The sequence below is a fragment of the Telmatherina bonti genome (genome assembly GCF_933228915.1).
Source record: "Telmatherina bonti genome assembly, chromosome: 17".
Classification (NCBI taxonomy): domain Eukaryota; kingdom Metazoa; phylum Chordata; class Actinopteri; order Atheriniformes; family Telmatherinidae; genus Telmatherina; species Telmatherina bonti.
Window position 1 is genome coordinate 3,132,460 of NC_136615.1, and position 20,099 is coordinate 3,152,558.

A 20,099-nucleotide genomic window follows, 5' to 3' on the forward strand; every position below is an offset into this window, starting at 1 on the left:
AGAATCTCCCGTTCCACCTCATCACCATGAGAATCTCCTGTTCCACCTCATCATGATGAGAATCTCCCGTTCCACCTCATCACCATGAGAATCTCCTGTTCCACCTTATCATGATGAGAATCTCTCGTTCCACCACATCACCATCAGAATCTCCCATTCCACCTCATCACCATGAGAATCTCCCATTCCACCTCATCACCATGAGAATCTCCCGTTCCACCTCATCACCATCAGAATCTCCCATTCCACCTCATCACCATGAGAATCTCCCGTTCCACCTCATCATGAGAATCTCCCGTTCCACCTCATCACCATGAGAATCTCCCGTTCCACCTCATCACCATGAGAATCTCCCGTTCCACCTCATCATGATGAGAATCTCCCGTTCCACCTCATCATGATGAGAATCTCCCGTTCCACCTCATCACCATGAGAATCTCCATTTCCACCACATCACCATGAGAATCTCCCGTTCCACCACATCACCATGAGAATCTCCCGTTCCACCACATCACCATGAGAATCTCCTGTTCCACCACATCACCATGAGAATCTCCTGTTCCACCTCATCACCATGAGAATCTCCCGTTCCACCTCATCACCATGAGAATCTCCCGTTCCACCTCATCACCATGAGAATCTCCCGTTCCACCTCATCACCATGAGAATCTCCCGTTCCACCACATCATGATGAGAATCTCCCGTTCCACCTCATCATGATGAGAATCTCCCGTTCCACCTCATCACCATGAGAATCTCCCGTTCCACCACATCACCATGAGAATCTCCCGTTCCACCTCATCACCATGAGAATCTCCCGTTCCACCTCATCACCATGAGAATCTCCCGTTCCACCACATCACCATGAGAATCTCCCGTTCCACCACATCACCATGAGAATCTCCCGTTCCACCTCATCACCATGAGAATCTCCCGTTCCACCTCATCACCATGAGAATCTCCCGTTCCACCACATCACCATGAGAATCTCCCGTTCCACCACATCACCATGAGAATCTCCCGTTCCACCACATCACCATGAGAATCTCCCGTTCCACCTCATCACGATGAGAATCTCCCGTTCCACCTCATCACGATGAGAATCTCCCGTTCCACCACATCACCATGAGAATCTCCCGTTCCACCTCATCACCATGAGAATCTCCCGTTCCACCTCATCACCATGAGAATCTCCCGTTCCACCACATCACCATGAGAATCTCCCGTTCCACCTCATCACCATGAGAATCTCCCGTTCCACCTCATCACCATGAGAATCTCCCGTTCCACCTCATCACCATGAGAATCTCCCGTTCCACCTCATCACCATGAGAATCTCCCGTTCCACCTCATCACGATGAGAATCTCCCGTTCCACCTCATCACCATGAGAATCTCCTGTTCCACCTCATCATGATGAGAATCTCCCGTTCCACCTCATCACCATGAGAATCTCCCGTTCCACCTCATCACCATGAGAATCTCCTGTTCCACCTCATCCTGATGAGAATCTCCCGTTCCACCTCATCACCATGAGAATCTCCCGTTCCACCTCATCACCATGAGAATCTCCCGTTCCACCTCATCACCATGAGAATCTCCCGTTCCACCTCATCACCATGAGAATCTCCCGTTCCACCTCATCATGATGAGAATCTCCCGTTCCACCTCATCATGATGAGAATCTCCCGTTCCACCTCATCACCATGAGAATCTCCCGTTCCACCTCATCACCATGAGAATCTCCCGTTCCACCTCATCACCATGAGAATCTCCTGTTCCACCTCATCACCATGAGAATCTCCCGTTCCGCATCATCACCATGAGAATCTCCCGTTCCACCTCATCACCATGAGAATCTCCCGTTCCACCACATCACCATGAGAATCTCCCGTTCCACCACATCACCATGAGAATCTCCCGTTCCACCTCATCACGATGAGAATCTCCCGTTCCACCTCATCACCATGAGAATCTCCCGTTCCACCACATCACCATGAGAATCTCCCGTTCCACCTCATCACCATGAGAATCTCCCGTTCCACCTCTTCACAATGAGAATCTCCCGTTCCACCACATCACCATGAGAATCTCCCGTTCCACCTCATCATGATGAGAATCTCCCGTTCCACCTCATCACCATGAGAATCTCCCGTTCCACCACATCACCATGAGAATCTCCCGTTCCAACACATCACCATGAGAATCTCCCGTTCCACCACATCACCATGAGAATCTCCTGTTCCACCACATCACCATGAGAATCTCCTGTTCCACCTCATCACCATGAGAATCTCCCGTTCCACCTCATCACCATGAGAGTCTCCCGTTCCACCTCATCACCATGAGAATCTCCCGTTCCACCTCATCACCATGAGAGTCTCCCGTTCCACCTCATCACCATGAGAATCTCCCGTTCCACCTCATCACCATGAGAATCTCCCGTTCCACCTCATCATGATGAGAATCTCCCGTTCCACCTCATCATGATGAGAATCTCCCGTTCCACCTCATCACCATGAGAATCTCCCGTTCCACCACATCACCATGAGAATCTCCTGTTCCACCTCATCACCATGAGAATCTCCCGTTCCACCTCATCACCATGAGAATCTCCCGTTCCACCACATCACCATGAGAATCTCCCGTTCCACCACATCACCATGAGAATCTCCCGTTCCACCTCATCACCATGAGAATCTCCCGTTCCACCTCATCACCATGAGAATCTCCTGTTCCACCACATCACCATGAGAATCTCCCGTTCCACCACATCACCATGAGAATCTCCCGTTCCACCACATCACCATGAGAATCTCCCGTTCCACCTCATCACGATGAGAATCTCCCGTTCCACCTCATCACCATGAGAATCTCCCGTTCCACCACATCACCATGAGAATCTCCCGTTCCACCTCATCACCATGAGAATCTCCCGTTCCACCTCATCACCATGAGAATCTCCCGTTCCACCTCATCACCATGAGAATCTCCCGTTCCACCTCATCACCATGAGAATCTCCCGTTCCACCTCATCACCATGAGAATCTCCCGTTCCACCTCATCATGATGAGAATCTCCCGTTCCACCTCATCATGATGAGAATCTCCCGTTCCACCTCATCATGATGAGAATCTCCCGTTCCACCTCATCACCATGAGAATCTCCCGTTCCACCACATCACCATGAGAATCTCCCGTTCCACCTCATCACCATGAGAATCTCCCGTTCCAACACATCACCATGAGAATCTCCCGTTCCACCACATCACCATGAGAATCTCCCGTTCCACCACATCACCATGAGAATCTCCTGTTCCACCTCATCACCATGAGAATCTCCCGTTCCACCTCATCATGATGAGAATCTCCCGTTCCACCTCATCATGATGAGAATCTCCCGTTCCACCTCATCACCATGAGAATCTCCCGTTCCACCACATCACCATGAGAATCTCCCGTTCCACCTCATCACCATGAGAATCTCCCGTTCCAACACATCACCATGAGAATCTCCCGTTCCACCACATCACCATGAGAATCTCCCGTTCCACCTCATCACCATGAGAATCTCCCGTTCCACCTCATCACCATGAGAATCTCCCGTTCCACCTCATCATGATGAGAATCTCCCGTTCCACCTCATCACGATGAGAATCTCCCGTTCCACCACATCACCATGAGAATCTCCCGTTCCACCTCATCACCATGAGAATCTCCCGTTCCACCTCATCACCATGAGCATCTCCCGTTCCACCTCATCACCATGAGAATCTCCCGTTCCACCACATCACCATGAGAATCTCCCGTTCCACCTCATCACCATGAGAATCTCCCGTTCCACCTCATCACCATGAGAATCTCCCGTTCCACCACATCACCATGAGAATCTCCCGTTCCACCACATCACCATGAGAATCTCTCGTTCCACCACATCACCATGAGAATCTCCCGTTCCACCTCATCACCATGAGAATCTCCCGTTCCACCACATCACCATGAGAATCTCCCGTTCCACCTCATCACCATGAGAATCTCCCGTTCCACCTCATCATGATGCACCATGAGAATCTCCCGTTCCACCTCATCATGATGAGAATCTCCCGTTCCACCTCATCACCATGAGAATCTCCCGTTCCACCTCATCACAATGAGAATCTCCCGTTCCACCACATCACCATGAGAATCTCCCGTTCCACCTCATCATGATGAGAATCTCCCGTTCCACCTCATCATGAGAATCTCCCGTTCCACCACATCACCATGAGAATCTCCCGTTCCACCTCATCACCATGAGAATCTCCCGTTCCAACACATCACCATGAGAATCTCCCGTTCCACCACATCACCATGAGAATCTCCTGTTCCACCACATCACCATGAGAATCTCCTGTTCCACCTCATCACCATGAGAATCTCCCGTTCCACCTCATCACCATGAGAATCTCCCGTTCCACCTCATCACCATGAGAATCTCCCGTTCCACCTCATCACCATGAGAATCTCCCGTTCCACCTCATCACCATGAGAATCTCCCGTTCCACCTCATCACCATGAGAATCTCCCGTTCCACCTCATCACCATGAGAATCTCCCGTTCCACCACATCACCATGAGAATCTCCTGTTCCACCTCATCACCATGAGAATCTCCCGTTCCACCTCATCATGATGAGAATCTCCCGTTCCACCTCATCACCATGAGAATCTCCCGTTCCACCACATCACCATGAGAATCTCCCGTTCCACCTCATCACCATGAGAATCTCCCGTTCCACCTCATCACCATGAGAATCTCCCGTTCCACCACATCACCATGAGAATCTCCCGTTCCACCTCATCACCATGAGAATCTCCCGTTCCACCACATCACCATGAGAATCTCCCGTTCCACCTCATCATGATGAGAATCTCCCGTTCCACCTCATCATGATGAGAATCTCCCGTTCCACCACATCACCATGAGAATCTCCCGTTCCACCTCATCACCATGAGAATCTCCCGTTCCACCTCATCACCATGAGAATCTCCCGTTCCACCACATCACCATGAGAATCTCCCGTTCCACCACATCACCATGAGAATCTCCCGTTCCACCACATCACCATGAGAATCTCCCGTTCCACCACATCACCATGAGAATCTCCCGTTCCACCTCATCACGATGAGAATCTCCCGTTCCACCTCATCACCATGAGAATCTCCCGTTCCACCACATCACCATGAGAATCTCCCGTTCCACCTCATCACCATGAGAATCTCCCGTTCCACCTCATCACCATGAGAATCTCCCGTTCCAGCACATCACCATGAGAGTCTCCCGTTCCACCTCATCACCATGAGAATCTCCCGTTCCACCACATCACCATGAGAATCTCCCGTTCCACCTCATCACCATGAGAATCTCCCGTTCCACCTCATCACCATGAGCATCTCCCGTTCCACCACATCACCATGAGAATCTCCCGTTCCACCACATCACCATGAGAATCTCCCGTTCCACCTCATCACCATGAGAATCTCCCGTTCCACCTCATCACCATGAGAATCTCCCGTTCCACCACATCACCATGAGAATCTCCCGTTCCACCACATCACCATGAGAATCTCCCGTTCCACCACATCACCATGAGAATCTCCCGTTCCACCACATCACCATGAGAATCTCCCGTTCCACCTCATCACGATGAGAATCTCCCGTTCCACCTCATCACCATGAGAATCTCCCGTTCCACCTCATCACCATGAGAATCTCCCGTTCCACCTCTTCACAATGAGAATCTCCCGTTCCACCACATCACCATGAGAATCTCCCGTTCCACCTCATCATGATGAGAATCTCCCGTTCCACCTCATCACCATGAGAATCTCCCGTTCCACCACATCACCATGAGAATCTCCCGTTCCACCTCATCACCATGAGAATCTCCCGTTCCACCTCATCACCATGAGAATCTCCCGTTCCAACACATCACCATGAGAATCTCCCGTTCCACCACATCACCATGAGAATCTCCTGTTCCACCACATCACCATGAGAATCTCCCGTTCCACCTCATCACCATGAGAATCTCCCGTTCCACCTCATCACCATGAGAATCTCCCGTTCCACCTCATCACCATGAGAATCTCCCGTTCCACCTCATCACCATGAGAATCTCCCGTTCCACCTCATCACGATGAGAATCTCCCGTTCCACCTCATCACGATGAGAATCTCCCGTTCCACCTCATCACCATGAGAATCTCCCGTTCCACCACATCACCATGAGAATCTCCCGTTCCACCTCATCACCATGAGAATCTCCCGTTCCACCTCATCACCATGAGAATCTCCCGTTCCACCACATCACCATGAGAATCTCCCGTTCCACCACATCACCATGAGAATCTCCCGTTCCACCTCATCACCATGAGAATCTCCCGTTCCACCTCATCACCATGAGAATCTCCCGTTCCACCACATCACCATGAGAATCTCCCGTTCCACCACATCACCATGAGAATCTCCCGTTCCACCTCATCACGATGAGAATCTCCCGTTCCACCTCATCACCATGAGAATCTCCCGTTCCACCTCATCACCATGAGAATCTCCCGTTCCACCACATCACCATGAGAATCTCCCGTTCCACCACATCACCATGAGAATCTCCCGTTCCACCTCATCACCATGAGAATCTCCCGTTCCACCTCATCACCATGAGAATCTCCCGTTCCACCACATCACCATGAGAATCTCCCGTTCCACCACATCACCATGAGAATCTCCCGTTCCACCTCATCACGATGAGAATCTCCCGTTCCACCTCATCACCATGAGAATCTCCCGTTCCACCTCATCACCATGAGAATCTCCCGTTCCACCTCATCACCATGAGAATCTCCCGTTCCACCACATCACCATGAGAATCTCCCGTTCCACCACATCACCATGAGAATCTCCCGTTCCACCTCATCACCATGAGAATCTCCCGTTCCACCACATCACCATGAGAATGTCCCGTTCCACCTCATCACAATGAGAATCTCCCGTTCCACCTCATCACAATGAGAATCTCCCGTTCCACCACATCACCATGAGAATCTCCCGTTCCACCTCATCACGATGAGAATCTCCCGTTCCACCTCATCATGATGAGAATCTCCCATTCCACCTCATCACCATGAGAATCTCCCGTTCCACCTCATCACCATGAGAATCTCCCGTTCCACCTCATCACCATGAGAATCTCCCGTTCCACCACATCACCATGAGAATCTCCCGTTCCACCTCATCACCATGAGAATCTCCCGTTCCACCACATCGCCATGAGAATCTCCCGTTCCACCTCATCACCATGAGAATCTCCCGTTCCACCACATCACCATGAGAATCTCCCGTTCCACCTCATCGCCATGAGAATCTCCCGTTCCACCTCATCACCATGAGAATCTCCCGTTCCACCTCATCCCAAAGCTGCTCTGCTGGATGTAGATCTGGTGACTGTGGAGCCGTTGGAGGACAGTGAACTCATCGTCATGGTGGAGATGATGTGAGCTTTGTGACATGGTGCATCATCCTGCTGGAAGTTTCAGAACGCAGATGGTCAGCTGATGAATTGAAGGATGTTTTTTTCTTACTTTTCCTACAGATGTTCTCTTCTGTTACATAACACAGGTCATGTGACTCCAAGTGAGTTGGATGTAAAATGAATGTAAATGAGCGACTGGCTGCTATGCAGCGGATTTGCATGACCGCAGGTGAAGAGGGTGGTGATGATGTCATGTGTTCAGGTGTGTTTCAGATTGTTTCCATGATGATGATGATGATGATGATGCTCTGCCTCAATTACATGAGATTTTTTCAGGTTGAATTAAAATCAGTTTTAGTTTTCTTTCGTCTCCCAAACTTCCTGCAGCAGGTTCAGGTGAGTTCAGCTTATCATCAGCGTAACCTGGGCTGTGTGTATTTCAGTTCACGCGGGTGTGGATCCCGGATCCCGATGAAGTCTGGAGGGCTGCAGAGATCACCAAGGACTTCAGGGAGGGAGACGCAGTTCTTCACCTGCAGCTGGAGGATGGAACGGTGGGAAGGCAACCACACACACACACACACACAACCACACACAACCACACACACACACACACACACACACACAACCCCCCCCCTCCCCCCTCCCACACACACACAACCACACACACACACACAACCACACACACACACACACAACCACACACACTGGACTGAGTTTCCAGCTGGGACCAGATCCGGCCCTGTAAGACAGCTGAGTCCATCAGACATCTCTGAGACCACGGTCCCGATGGATCCGTTTGTTTCCATGTGAGGTTCTGCTGGTTTCATGGTTTCTTCTGACGTCCAACCAGAACCAGAGAACGTAGAACTGAAATCTGTTCTGTTGATGTGTTCTGTGTCTCAGCCTCTGGAGTTCCAGGTGGGTCCAAAGACCAACCCGCTGCCGTTCCTGCGGAACCCAGACATCCTGGTGGGTGAGAACGACCTGACAGCTCTCAGTTACCTCCACGAACCTGCGGTGCTGCACAACCTGAAGGTCCGGTTCCTGGAGTCCAACCATATCTACACCTACTGCGGTGCGTCCTCACACACACACACACACACACACACACACACAAACTGTCTCTCGGCATCTGCTGTGGGCGGAGTCTGTGAATGCGGCATCTGCTGTGGGCGGAGTCTGTGAATGCGGCATCTGCTGTGGGCGGAGTCTGTGAATGCGGCATCTGCTGTGGGCGGAGTCTGTGAATGCGGCGTCTACTGTGGGCGGAGTCTGTGAAAGCGGCATCTGCTGTGGGCGGAGTCTGTGAATGCGGCATCTGCTGTGGGCGGAGTCTGTGAATGCGGCATCTGCTGTGGGCGGAGTCTGTGAATGCGGCGTCTGCTGTGGGCGGAGTCTGTGAATTCGGCATCTGCTGTGGGCGGAGTCTGTGAATGCGGCGTCTGCTGTGGGCGGAGTCTGTGAATGCGGCATCTGCTGTGGGCGGAGTCTGTGAATGCGGCATCTGCTGTGGGCGGAGTCTGTGAATGCGGCATCTGCTGTGGGCGGAGTCTGTGAATGCGGCATCTGCTGTGGGCGGAGTCTGTGAATGCGGCATCTGCTGTGGGCGGAGTCTGTGAATGCGGCGTCTGCTGTGGGCGGAATCTGTGAATGCAGCGTCTGCTGTGGGCGGAGTCCAGGTGTTGAGGCGCTCCATGTTGTGTCTCAGGTATCGTGCTGGTGGCCATCAACCCGTACGAGCAGCTGCAGATTTATGGAGAGGAGGTGATCAACGCCTACAGCGGACAGAACATGGGAGACATGGACCCTCACATCTTCGCCGTGGCCGAGGAGGCCTACAAGCAGATGGCCAGGTAAGCTCACCTGTCTGAGGTTGAGTTTTCCTGTGGAGGTCATGTGATCAGCTCTTCTTCTGTGGTGCCATTGTAGAGATGAGAGGAACCAATCTATCATTGTGAGTGGAGAGTCCGGAGCAGGAAAGACGGTTTCTGCAAAGTACACCATGCGGTTCTTCGCCACCGTGGGCGGGTCCGCCAACGACACCAGCGTTGAAGAGAAGGTCTTGGCCTCCAGTCCCATCATGGAGGTGAGCACGTTGGAATCTAAAAACCAAACCAAACAGAGGTCTGAAGATTTATTCAGCAGAGACTCATGTGACTAGGTGTGATGTCATCATGAAGGATGACCTCAGAGTGAAGTTGTGGTGATGCAGAGGAACATGCAGGTTTTTGGGTCACATGACAGGCTCTGCCATCTTTCCCATCAGGCTATCGGGAATGCCAAAACCACCCGGAACGACAACAGCAGCCGCTTTGGGAAGTACATCCAGATCTGCTTCAGCCGACACTATCACATCATCGGGGCCAACATGAGGACGTACCTGCTGGAGAAGTCCCGCGTGGTCTTCCAGGTGAGTCGCCTCGCTGCAGGTTTCTGGCTGCTGCCGTGCGATCGGATGGGTGAAGCTGAGTGTTGATGGTTTGTGTTCCAGGCTGAAGACGAAAGGAATTACCACATCTTCTACCAGCTGTGTGCATCTGCAACGTTACCCGAGTTCAAGGAGCTCAACCTCAGTGAGTCCTTTTGTCTGTCCTGTAGGACCAGTAGAACTCAGTAAAGCTCAGTAGGACCCAACAGGTCTCAGTATGACCCAGTCGGAACCCAGTGGGGCCAGCAGAACCCACTAGGACTCAACAGACACCTGTCGGACCGTCTAGGGCCTCGGAGGGCCAGGAGGATCCTGTAGGACATGAGGATGATTCAGAATCCAGGAGTCCAGATTGTTCTGGATCAGGTCTCAGGTTTCTTTGACATGGAGACGTGTGTGTGTCTGTTGTGTCTCCCAGCCAGTGCAGAGGACTTCAGCTACACATCTTTAGGAGAAAACATCTTCATTGAGGGCGTGAATGATGCCGAGGACTTCAGGAGGACAAGGGAGGCCTTTACCCTACTGGGTAACCAATCTGAACACATTTCTGGTTTCACTTGGGTTACAGATCCAGTTTCAGCTGGTTCAGTTTCTGTTCTGGTTTCAGCTCATCTGTCTCTCTGCAGGCATCAAGGACAGCAGTCAAAGCAACATCTTCAAGATCATGGCCTCCATCCTCCACCTGGGGAACGTGGAGATCTGCTCGGAGCGGGACGGAGAGTCTTGTCACATCCCGGTAGGCGGTCCCGGCACTCCGACAACTGCAGCTTGGCCGCTCCAGCAGCATCTCTGACGGCGGCGTGTGTCTGTTGCAGAGGGACGACTTCCACCTCCAACACTTCTGCAGGCTGCTGGGGGTGGAGCTGCCGCAGATGGAGCACTGGCTCTGCCACCGAAAGCTGGCCACGTCCTCCGAGACTTACGTGAAGAACATGTCCGCCAAACAGGCCGCCAATGCCCGCGATGCTCTCGCCAAGCACATCTACGCCCGTCTGTTCGACTGGATCGTGGAGCACATCAACAAGGCGCTGCAGACAGCTTCCAAACAGCACTCCTTCATTGGTGTGCTGGACATCTACGGGTACGTACATACCTGGTACACACTGAAAAAACACCTGTATTACACCTGTAACACACCTGATACATACTAAAAACACACCTGTATTACACCTGTAACACACTGAAAACACACCTGTATTACACTTGTAACACACCTGATACACACTGAAAACACACCTGTATTACACCTGTAACACACCTGATACACACTGAAAACACACCTGTATTACACCTGTAACACACCTGATACACACTGAAAACACACCTGTATTACACCTGTAACACACCTGTAACACACTGAAAACACACCTGTATTACACCTGTAACACACCTGATACACACTGAAAACACACCTGTATTACACTTGTAACACACCTGATACACACTGAAAACACACCTGTATTACACCTGTAACACACCTGATACACACTGAAAACACACCTGTATTACACCTGTAACACACCTGATACATACTGAAAGCACACCTGTACTACACCTGTAACACACTGAAAACACACCTGTATTACATCTGTAACACACCTGATACACACTGAAAACACACCTGTATTACACCTGTAACACACTGAAAACACACCTGTATTACACCTGTAACACACCTGATACACTGAAAACACACTGTATTACACCTGTAACACACTGAAAACACACCTGTATTACACTTGTAACACACCTGATACACACCGAAAACACACCTGTATTACACCTGTAACACACATGATACACACTGAAAACACACCTGTATTACACCTGTAACACACCTGATACACACTGAAAACACACCTGTATTACACCTGTAACACACTGAAAACACACCTGTATTACACCTGTAACACACTGAAAACACACCTGTATTACACCTGTAACACACCTGATACACACTGAAAAAAAACCTGTACTACACCTGTAACACACTGAAAACACACCTGTATTACACCTGTAACACACCTGATACACTGAAAATACACCTGTATTACACCTGTAACACACCTGATACACTGAAAATACACCTGTATTACACCTGTAACACACCTGATACACACTGAAAACACACCTGTATTACACCTTTAACACACTGAAAACACAGCTGTATTACACCTGTAACACACCTGATACACACTGAAAACACACCTGTATTACACCTGTAACACACCTGATACACACTGAAAAGACACCTGTATTACACCTGTAACACACCTGATACATACTGAAAGCACACCTGTACTACACCTGATACGCACTGAAAACACACCTGTATTACACCTGTAACACACCTGATACACTGAAAACACACCTGTATTACACCTGTAACACACTGAAAACACACCTGTATTACACCTGTAACACACCTGATACACACTGAAAACACACCTGTATTACACCTTTAAAACACCTGATACATACTGAAAGCACACCTGTACTACACCTGTAACACACTGAAAACACACCTGTATTACACCTGTAACACACCTGATACACACTGAAAACACACCTGTATTACACCTGTAACACACTGAAAACACACCTGTATTACACCTGTAACACACCTGATACACACTGAAAACACACCTGTATTACACCTTTAACACACTGAAAACACACCTGTATTACACCTGTAACACACCTGATACACACTGAAAACACACCTGCATTACACCTGTAACACACCTGTGATACACCTGATACACACTGAAAACACACCTGTATTACACCTGTAACACACCTGATACACACTGAAAAGACACCTGTATTACACCTGTAACACACCTGATACACACTGAAAACACACCTGTATTACACCTGTAACACACCTGATACATATTGAAAACACACCTGTACTACACCTGTAACACACTGAAAACACACCTGTATTACACCTGTAACACACCTGATACACACTGAAAACACACCTGTATTACACCTGTAACACACTGAAAACACACCTGTATTACACCTGTAACACAACTGATACACACTGAAAACACACCTGTATTACACCTTTAACACACTGAAAACACACCTGTATTACACCTGTAACACACCTGATACACACTGAAAACACACCTGCATTACACCTGTAACACACCTGTAATACACCTGATACACACTGAAAACACACCTGTATTACACCTGTAACACACCTGTAATACACCTGATACACACTGAAAACACACCTGTATTACACCTGTAACACACCTGATACACACTGAAAAGACACCTGCATTACACCTGTAACACACCTGTAATACACCTGATACACACTGAAAACACACCTGTATTACACCTGTAACACACCTGATAGACACTGAAAAGACACCTGTATTACACCTGTAACACACTGAAAACACACCTGTATTACACCTGTAACACACCTGATACACACTGAAAACACACCTGTATTACACCTGTAACACACTGAAAACACACCTGTATTACACCTGTAACACACCTGATACACACTGAAAACACACCTGTATTACACCTTTAACACACTGAAAACACACCTGTATTACACCTGTAACACACCTGATACACACTGAAAACACACCTGCATTACACCTGTAACACACCTGTAATACACCTGATACACACTGAAAACACACCTGTATTACACCTGTAACACACCTGATACACACTGAAAAGACACCTGTATTACACCTGTAACACACCTGATACACACTGAAAACACACCTGTATTACACCTGTAACACACCTGATACATACTGAAAGCACACCTGTACTACACCTGTAACACACTGAAAACACACCTGTATTACACCTGTAACACACCTGATACACACTGAAAACACACCTGTATTACACCTGTAATACACCTAATACACACTGAAAACACACCTGTATTACACCTGTAATACACCTGATACACACTGAAAACACCTGTATTACACCTGTAATACACCTGATACACACTTAAAACACACCTGTATTACACCTGTAATACACCTGATACACACTGAAAACACACCTATATTACACCTGTAACACACCTGTAACACACTGAAAACACACCTGTATTACACCTGTAATACACCTGATACACACTTAAAACACACCTGTATTACACCTGTAATACACCTGATACACACTGAAAACACACCTATATTACACCTGTAACACACCTGATACACACTTAAAACACACCTGTATTACACCTGTAACACACTGAAAACACACCTGTATTACACCTGTAACACACTGAAAACACACCTGTATTACACCTGTAACACTGAAAACACACCTGTATTACACCTGTAACACACTGAAAACACACCTGTATTAGACCTGTAACACACATGATACACACCGAAAAAACCTGTATTACACCTGTAACACACATGATACACACTTAAAACACACCTGTATTACACCTGTAATACACCTGATACACACTGAAAACACACCTGTATTATACCTGTAACACACCTGATACACACTTAAAACACACCTGTAACACACCTGACACACACTTAAAACACACCTGTATTACACCTGTAACACACTGTAAACACACCTGTATTACACCTGTAACACACTGAAAACACACCTGTATTATACCTGTAACACACATGATACACACTTAAAACACACCTGTAACACACCTGTAATACACCTGATACACACTGAAAACACACCTGTATTATACCTGTAGCACACCTGATACACACTTAAAACACACCTGTATTACACCTGTAACACACTGAAAACACACCTGTATTACACCTGTAACACACCTGATACACACTGAACACACACCTGTATTACACCTGTAACACACCTGATATACACTTAAAACACACCTGTATTACACCTGTAACACACCTGATACACACTTAAAACACACCTGTATTACACCTGTAATACACCTGATACACACTGAAAACACACCTATATTACACCTGTAACACACCTGATACACACTGAAAACACACCTGTATTACACCTGTAACACACCTGATACACACTTAAAACATACCTGTAACACACCTGATACACACTGAAAACACCTGTATTACACCTGTAACACACGATACACACCGAAAACACACCTGTATTACACCTGTAACACACATGATACACACTGAAAACACACCTGTATTACACCTGTAATACACCTGATACACACTGAAAACACACCTGTATTACACCTGTAATACACCTGATACACACTTAAAACACACCTGTATTACACCTGTAACACACCTAAAACACACCTGTATTACACCTGTATTACACCTGATACACACTGAAAACACACCTGTATTACACCTGTAACACACCTGATACACACTAAAAACACACCTGTATTACACCTGTAACACACCTGATACATACTGAAAACACACCTGTATTACACCTGTAACACACTGAAAACACACCTGTATTACACCTGTAACACACTGAACACACACCTGTATTACACCTGTAACACACTGAAAACACACCTGTATTACACCTGTAACACACCTGATACATACTTAAAACACACCTGTATTACACCTGTAACACACTGAACACACACCTGTATTACACCTGTAACACACTGAAAACACACCTGTATTACACCTGTGACACACCTGATACACACTTAAAACACACCTGTATTACACCTGTCACACACCTGATACACACTTAAAACACACCTGTATTACACCTGTAACACACTGAAAACACACCTGTATTACACCTGTAACACACATGATACACACCGAAAACACACCTGTATTACACCTGTAACACACATGATACACACTTAAAACACACCTGTATTACACCTGTAATACACCTGATACACACTGAAAACACACCTGTATTACACCTGTAACACACATGATACAAACCGAAAACACACCTGTATCACACCTGTAACACACATGATACACACTGAAAACACACCTGCATTACGCCTGTAACACACCTGATGCACACTTAAAACACACCTGTATTACACCTGTAACACACATGATACACACTGAAAACACACCTGTATTACACCTGTAACACACCTGATACACACTTAAAACACACCTGTATTACACCTGTAACACACTGAAAACACACCTGTATTACACCTGTAACACACTGAAAACACACCTGTATTACACCTGTAACACTGAAAACACACCTGTATTACACCTGTAACACACTGAAAACACACCTGTATTAGACCTGTAACACACATGATACACACCGAAAACACCTGTATTACACCTGTAACACACATGATACACACTTAAAACACACCTGTATTACACCTGTAATACACCTGATACACACTGAAAACACACCTGTATTATACCTGTAACACACCTGATACACACTTAAAACACACCTGTAACACACCTGATACACACTTAAAACACACCTGTATTACACCTGTAACACACTGTAAACACACCTGTATTACACCTGTAACACACTGAAAACACACCTGTATTATACCTGTAACACACATGATACACACTTAAAACACACCTGTAACACACCTGTAATACACCTGATACACACTGAAAACACACCTGTATTATACCTGTAGCACACCTGATACACACTTAAAACACACCTGTATTACACCTGTAACACACTGAAAACACACCTGTATTACACCTGTAACACACCTGATACACACTGAACACACACCTGTATTACACCTGTAACACACCTGATACACACTTAAAACACACCTGTATTACACCTGTAACACACCTGATACACACTTAAAACACACCTGTATTACACCTGTAATACACCTGATACACACTGAAAACACACCTATATTACACCTGTAACACACCTGATACACACTGAAAACACACCTGTATTACACCTGTAACACACCTGATACACACTTAAAACATACCTGTAACACACCTGATACACACTGAAAACACCTGTATTACACCTGTAACACACGATACACACCTGTATTACACCTGTAACACACATGATACACACTGAAAACACACCTGTATTACACCTGTAATACACCTGATACACACTGAAAACACACCTGTATTACACCTGTAATACACCTGATACACACTTAAAACACACCTGTATTACACCTGTAACACACTTAAAACACACCTGTATTACACCTGTATTACACCTGATACACACTGAAAACACACCTGTATTACACCTGTAACACACTGAAAACACACCTGTATTACACCTGTAACACACTGAACACACACCTGTATTACACCTGTAACACACTGAAAACACACCTGTATTACACCTGTAACACACCTGATACATACTTAAAACACACCTGTATTACACCTGTAACACACTGAACACACACCTGTATTACACCTGTAACACACTGAAAACACACCTGTATTACACCTGTGACACACCTGATACACACTTAAAACACACCTGTATTACACCTTTCACACACCTGATACACACTTAAAACACACCTGTATTACACCTGTAACACACTGAAAACACACCTGTATTACACGTGTAACACACCTGATACACACTTAAAACACACCTGTATTACACCTGTAACACACTGAAAACACACCTGTATTACACGTGTAACACACCTGATACACACTGAACACACACCTGTATTACACCTGTAACACACCTGATACACACTTAAAACACACCTGTATTACACCTGTAACACACCTGATACACACTTAAAACACACCTGTATTACACCTGTAATACACCTGATACACACTGAAAACACACCTATATTATACCTGTAGCACACCTGATACACACTTAAAACACACCTGTATTACACCTGTAACACACTGAAAACACACCTGTATTACACCTGTAACACACCTGATACACACTGAACACACACCTGTATTACACCTGTAACACACCTGATACACACTGAAAACACACCTGTATTACACCTGTAACACACCTGATACATACTTAAAACACACCTGTATTACACCTGTAACACACTGAACACACACCTGTATTACACCTGTAACACACTGAAAACACACCTGTATTACACCTGTGACACACCTGATACACACTTAAAACACACCTGTATTACACCTGTCACACACCTGATACACACTTAAAACACACCTGTATTACACCTGTAACACACTGAAAACACACCTGTATTACACCTGTAACACACATGATACACACCGAAAACACACCTGTATTACACCTGTAACACACATGATACACACTTAAAACACACCTGTATTACACCTGTAATACACCTGATACACACTGAAAACACACCTGTATTACACCTGTAACACACATGATACAAACCGAAAACACACCTGTATCACACCTGTAACACACATGATACACACTGAAAACACACCTGCATTACGCCTGTAACACACCTGATGCACACTTAAAACACACCTGTATTACACCTGTAACACACATGATACACACTGAAAACACACCTGTATTACACCTGTAACACACCTGATACACACTTAAAACACACCTGTATTACACCTGTAACACACTGAAAACACACCTGTATTACACCTGTAACACACTGAAAACACACCTGTATTACACCTGTAACACTGAAAACACACCTGTATTACACCTGTAACACACTGAAAACACACCTGTATTAGACCTGTAACACACATGATACACACCGAAAACACCTGTATTACACCTGTAACACACATGATACACACTTAAAACACACCTGTATTACACCTGTAATACACCTGATACACACTGAAAACACACCTGTATTATACCTGTAACACACCTGATACACACTTAAAACACACCTGTAACACACCTGATACACACTTAAAACACACCTGTATTACACCTGTAACACACTGTAAACACACCTGTATTACACCTGTAACACACTGAAAACACACCTGTATTATACCTGTAACACACATGATACACACTTAAAACACACCTGTAACACACCTGTAATACACCTGATACACACTGAAAACACACCTGTATTATACCTGTAGCACACCTGATACACACTTAAAACACACCTGTATTACACCTGTAACACACTGAAAACACACCTGTATTACACCTGTAACACACCTGATACACACTGAACACACACCTGTATTACACCTGTAACACACCTGATACACACTTAAAACACACCTGTATTACACCTGTAACACACCTGATACACACTTAAAACACACCTGTATTACACCTGTAATACACCTGATACACACTGAAAACACACCTATATTACACCTGTAACACACCTGATACACACTGAAAACACACCTGTATTACACCTGTAACACACCTGATACACACTTAAAACATACCTGTAACACACCTGATACACACTGAAAACACCTGTATTACACCTGTAACACACGATACACACCTGTATTACACCTGTAACACACATGATACACACTGAAAACACACCTGTATTACACCTGTAATACACCTGATACACACTGAAAACACACCTGTATTACACCTGTAATACACCTGATACACACTTAAAACACACCTGTATTACACCTGTAACACACTTAAAACACACCTGTATTACACCTGTATTACACCTGATACACACTGAAAACACACCTGTATTACACCTGTAACACACTGAAAACACACCTGTATTACACCTGTAACACACTGAACACACACCTGTATTACACCTGTAACACACTGAAAACACACCTGTATTACACCTGTAACACACCTGATACATACTTAAAACACACCTGTATTACACCTGTAACACACTGAACACACACCTGTATTACACCTGTAACACACTGAAAACACACCTGTATTACACCTGTGACACACCTGATACACACTTAAAACACACCTGTATTACACCTTTCACACACCTGATACACACTTAAAACACACCTGTATTACACCTGTAACACACTGAAAACACACCTGTATTACACGTGTAACACACCTGATACACACTTAAAACACACCTGTATTACACCTGTAACACACTGAAAACACACCTGTATTACACGTGTAACACACCTGATACACACTGAACACACACCTGTATTACACCTGTAACACACCTGATACACACTTAAAACACACCTGT

At 46.3% G+C, this 20,099-nt stretch overlaps 1 protein-coding gene across 1 annotated transcript in view; it reads left to right on the forward strand.

Moving 5' to 3' along the window:
* Positions 1–20,099, forward strand: part of myo5b (myosin VB) — a gene marked incomplete at both ends in the record, with an annotated part of 166,104 nt that overhangs the window by 20,099 nt on the left and 125,906 nt on the right. Inside the window, 9 exons of the mRNA XM_079256977.1 lie at positions 7,953–8,063; positions 8,416–8,587; positions 9,221–9,365; positions 9,442–9,598; positions 9,779–9,922; positions 10,004–10,085; positions 10,359–10,466; positions 10,567–10,676; positions 10,756–11,021. Coding sequence (XP_079113103.1) covers positions 7,953–8,063; positions 8,416–8,587; positions 9,221–9,365; positions 9,442–9,598; positions 9,779–9,922; positions 10,004–10,085; positions 10,359–10,466; positions 10,567–10,676; positions 10,756–11,021 — 1,295 coding nt within the window. The remainder of the gene's footprint in view (positions 1–7,952; positions 8,064–8,415; positions 8,588–9,220; positions 9,366–9,441; positions 9,599–9,778; positions 9,923–10,003; positions 10,086–10,358; positions 10,467–10,566; positions 10,677–10,755; positions 11,022–20,099) is intronic.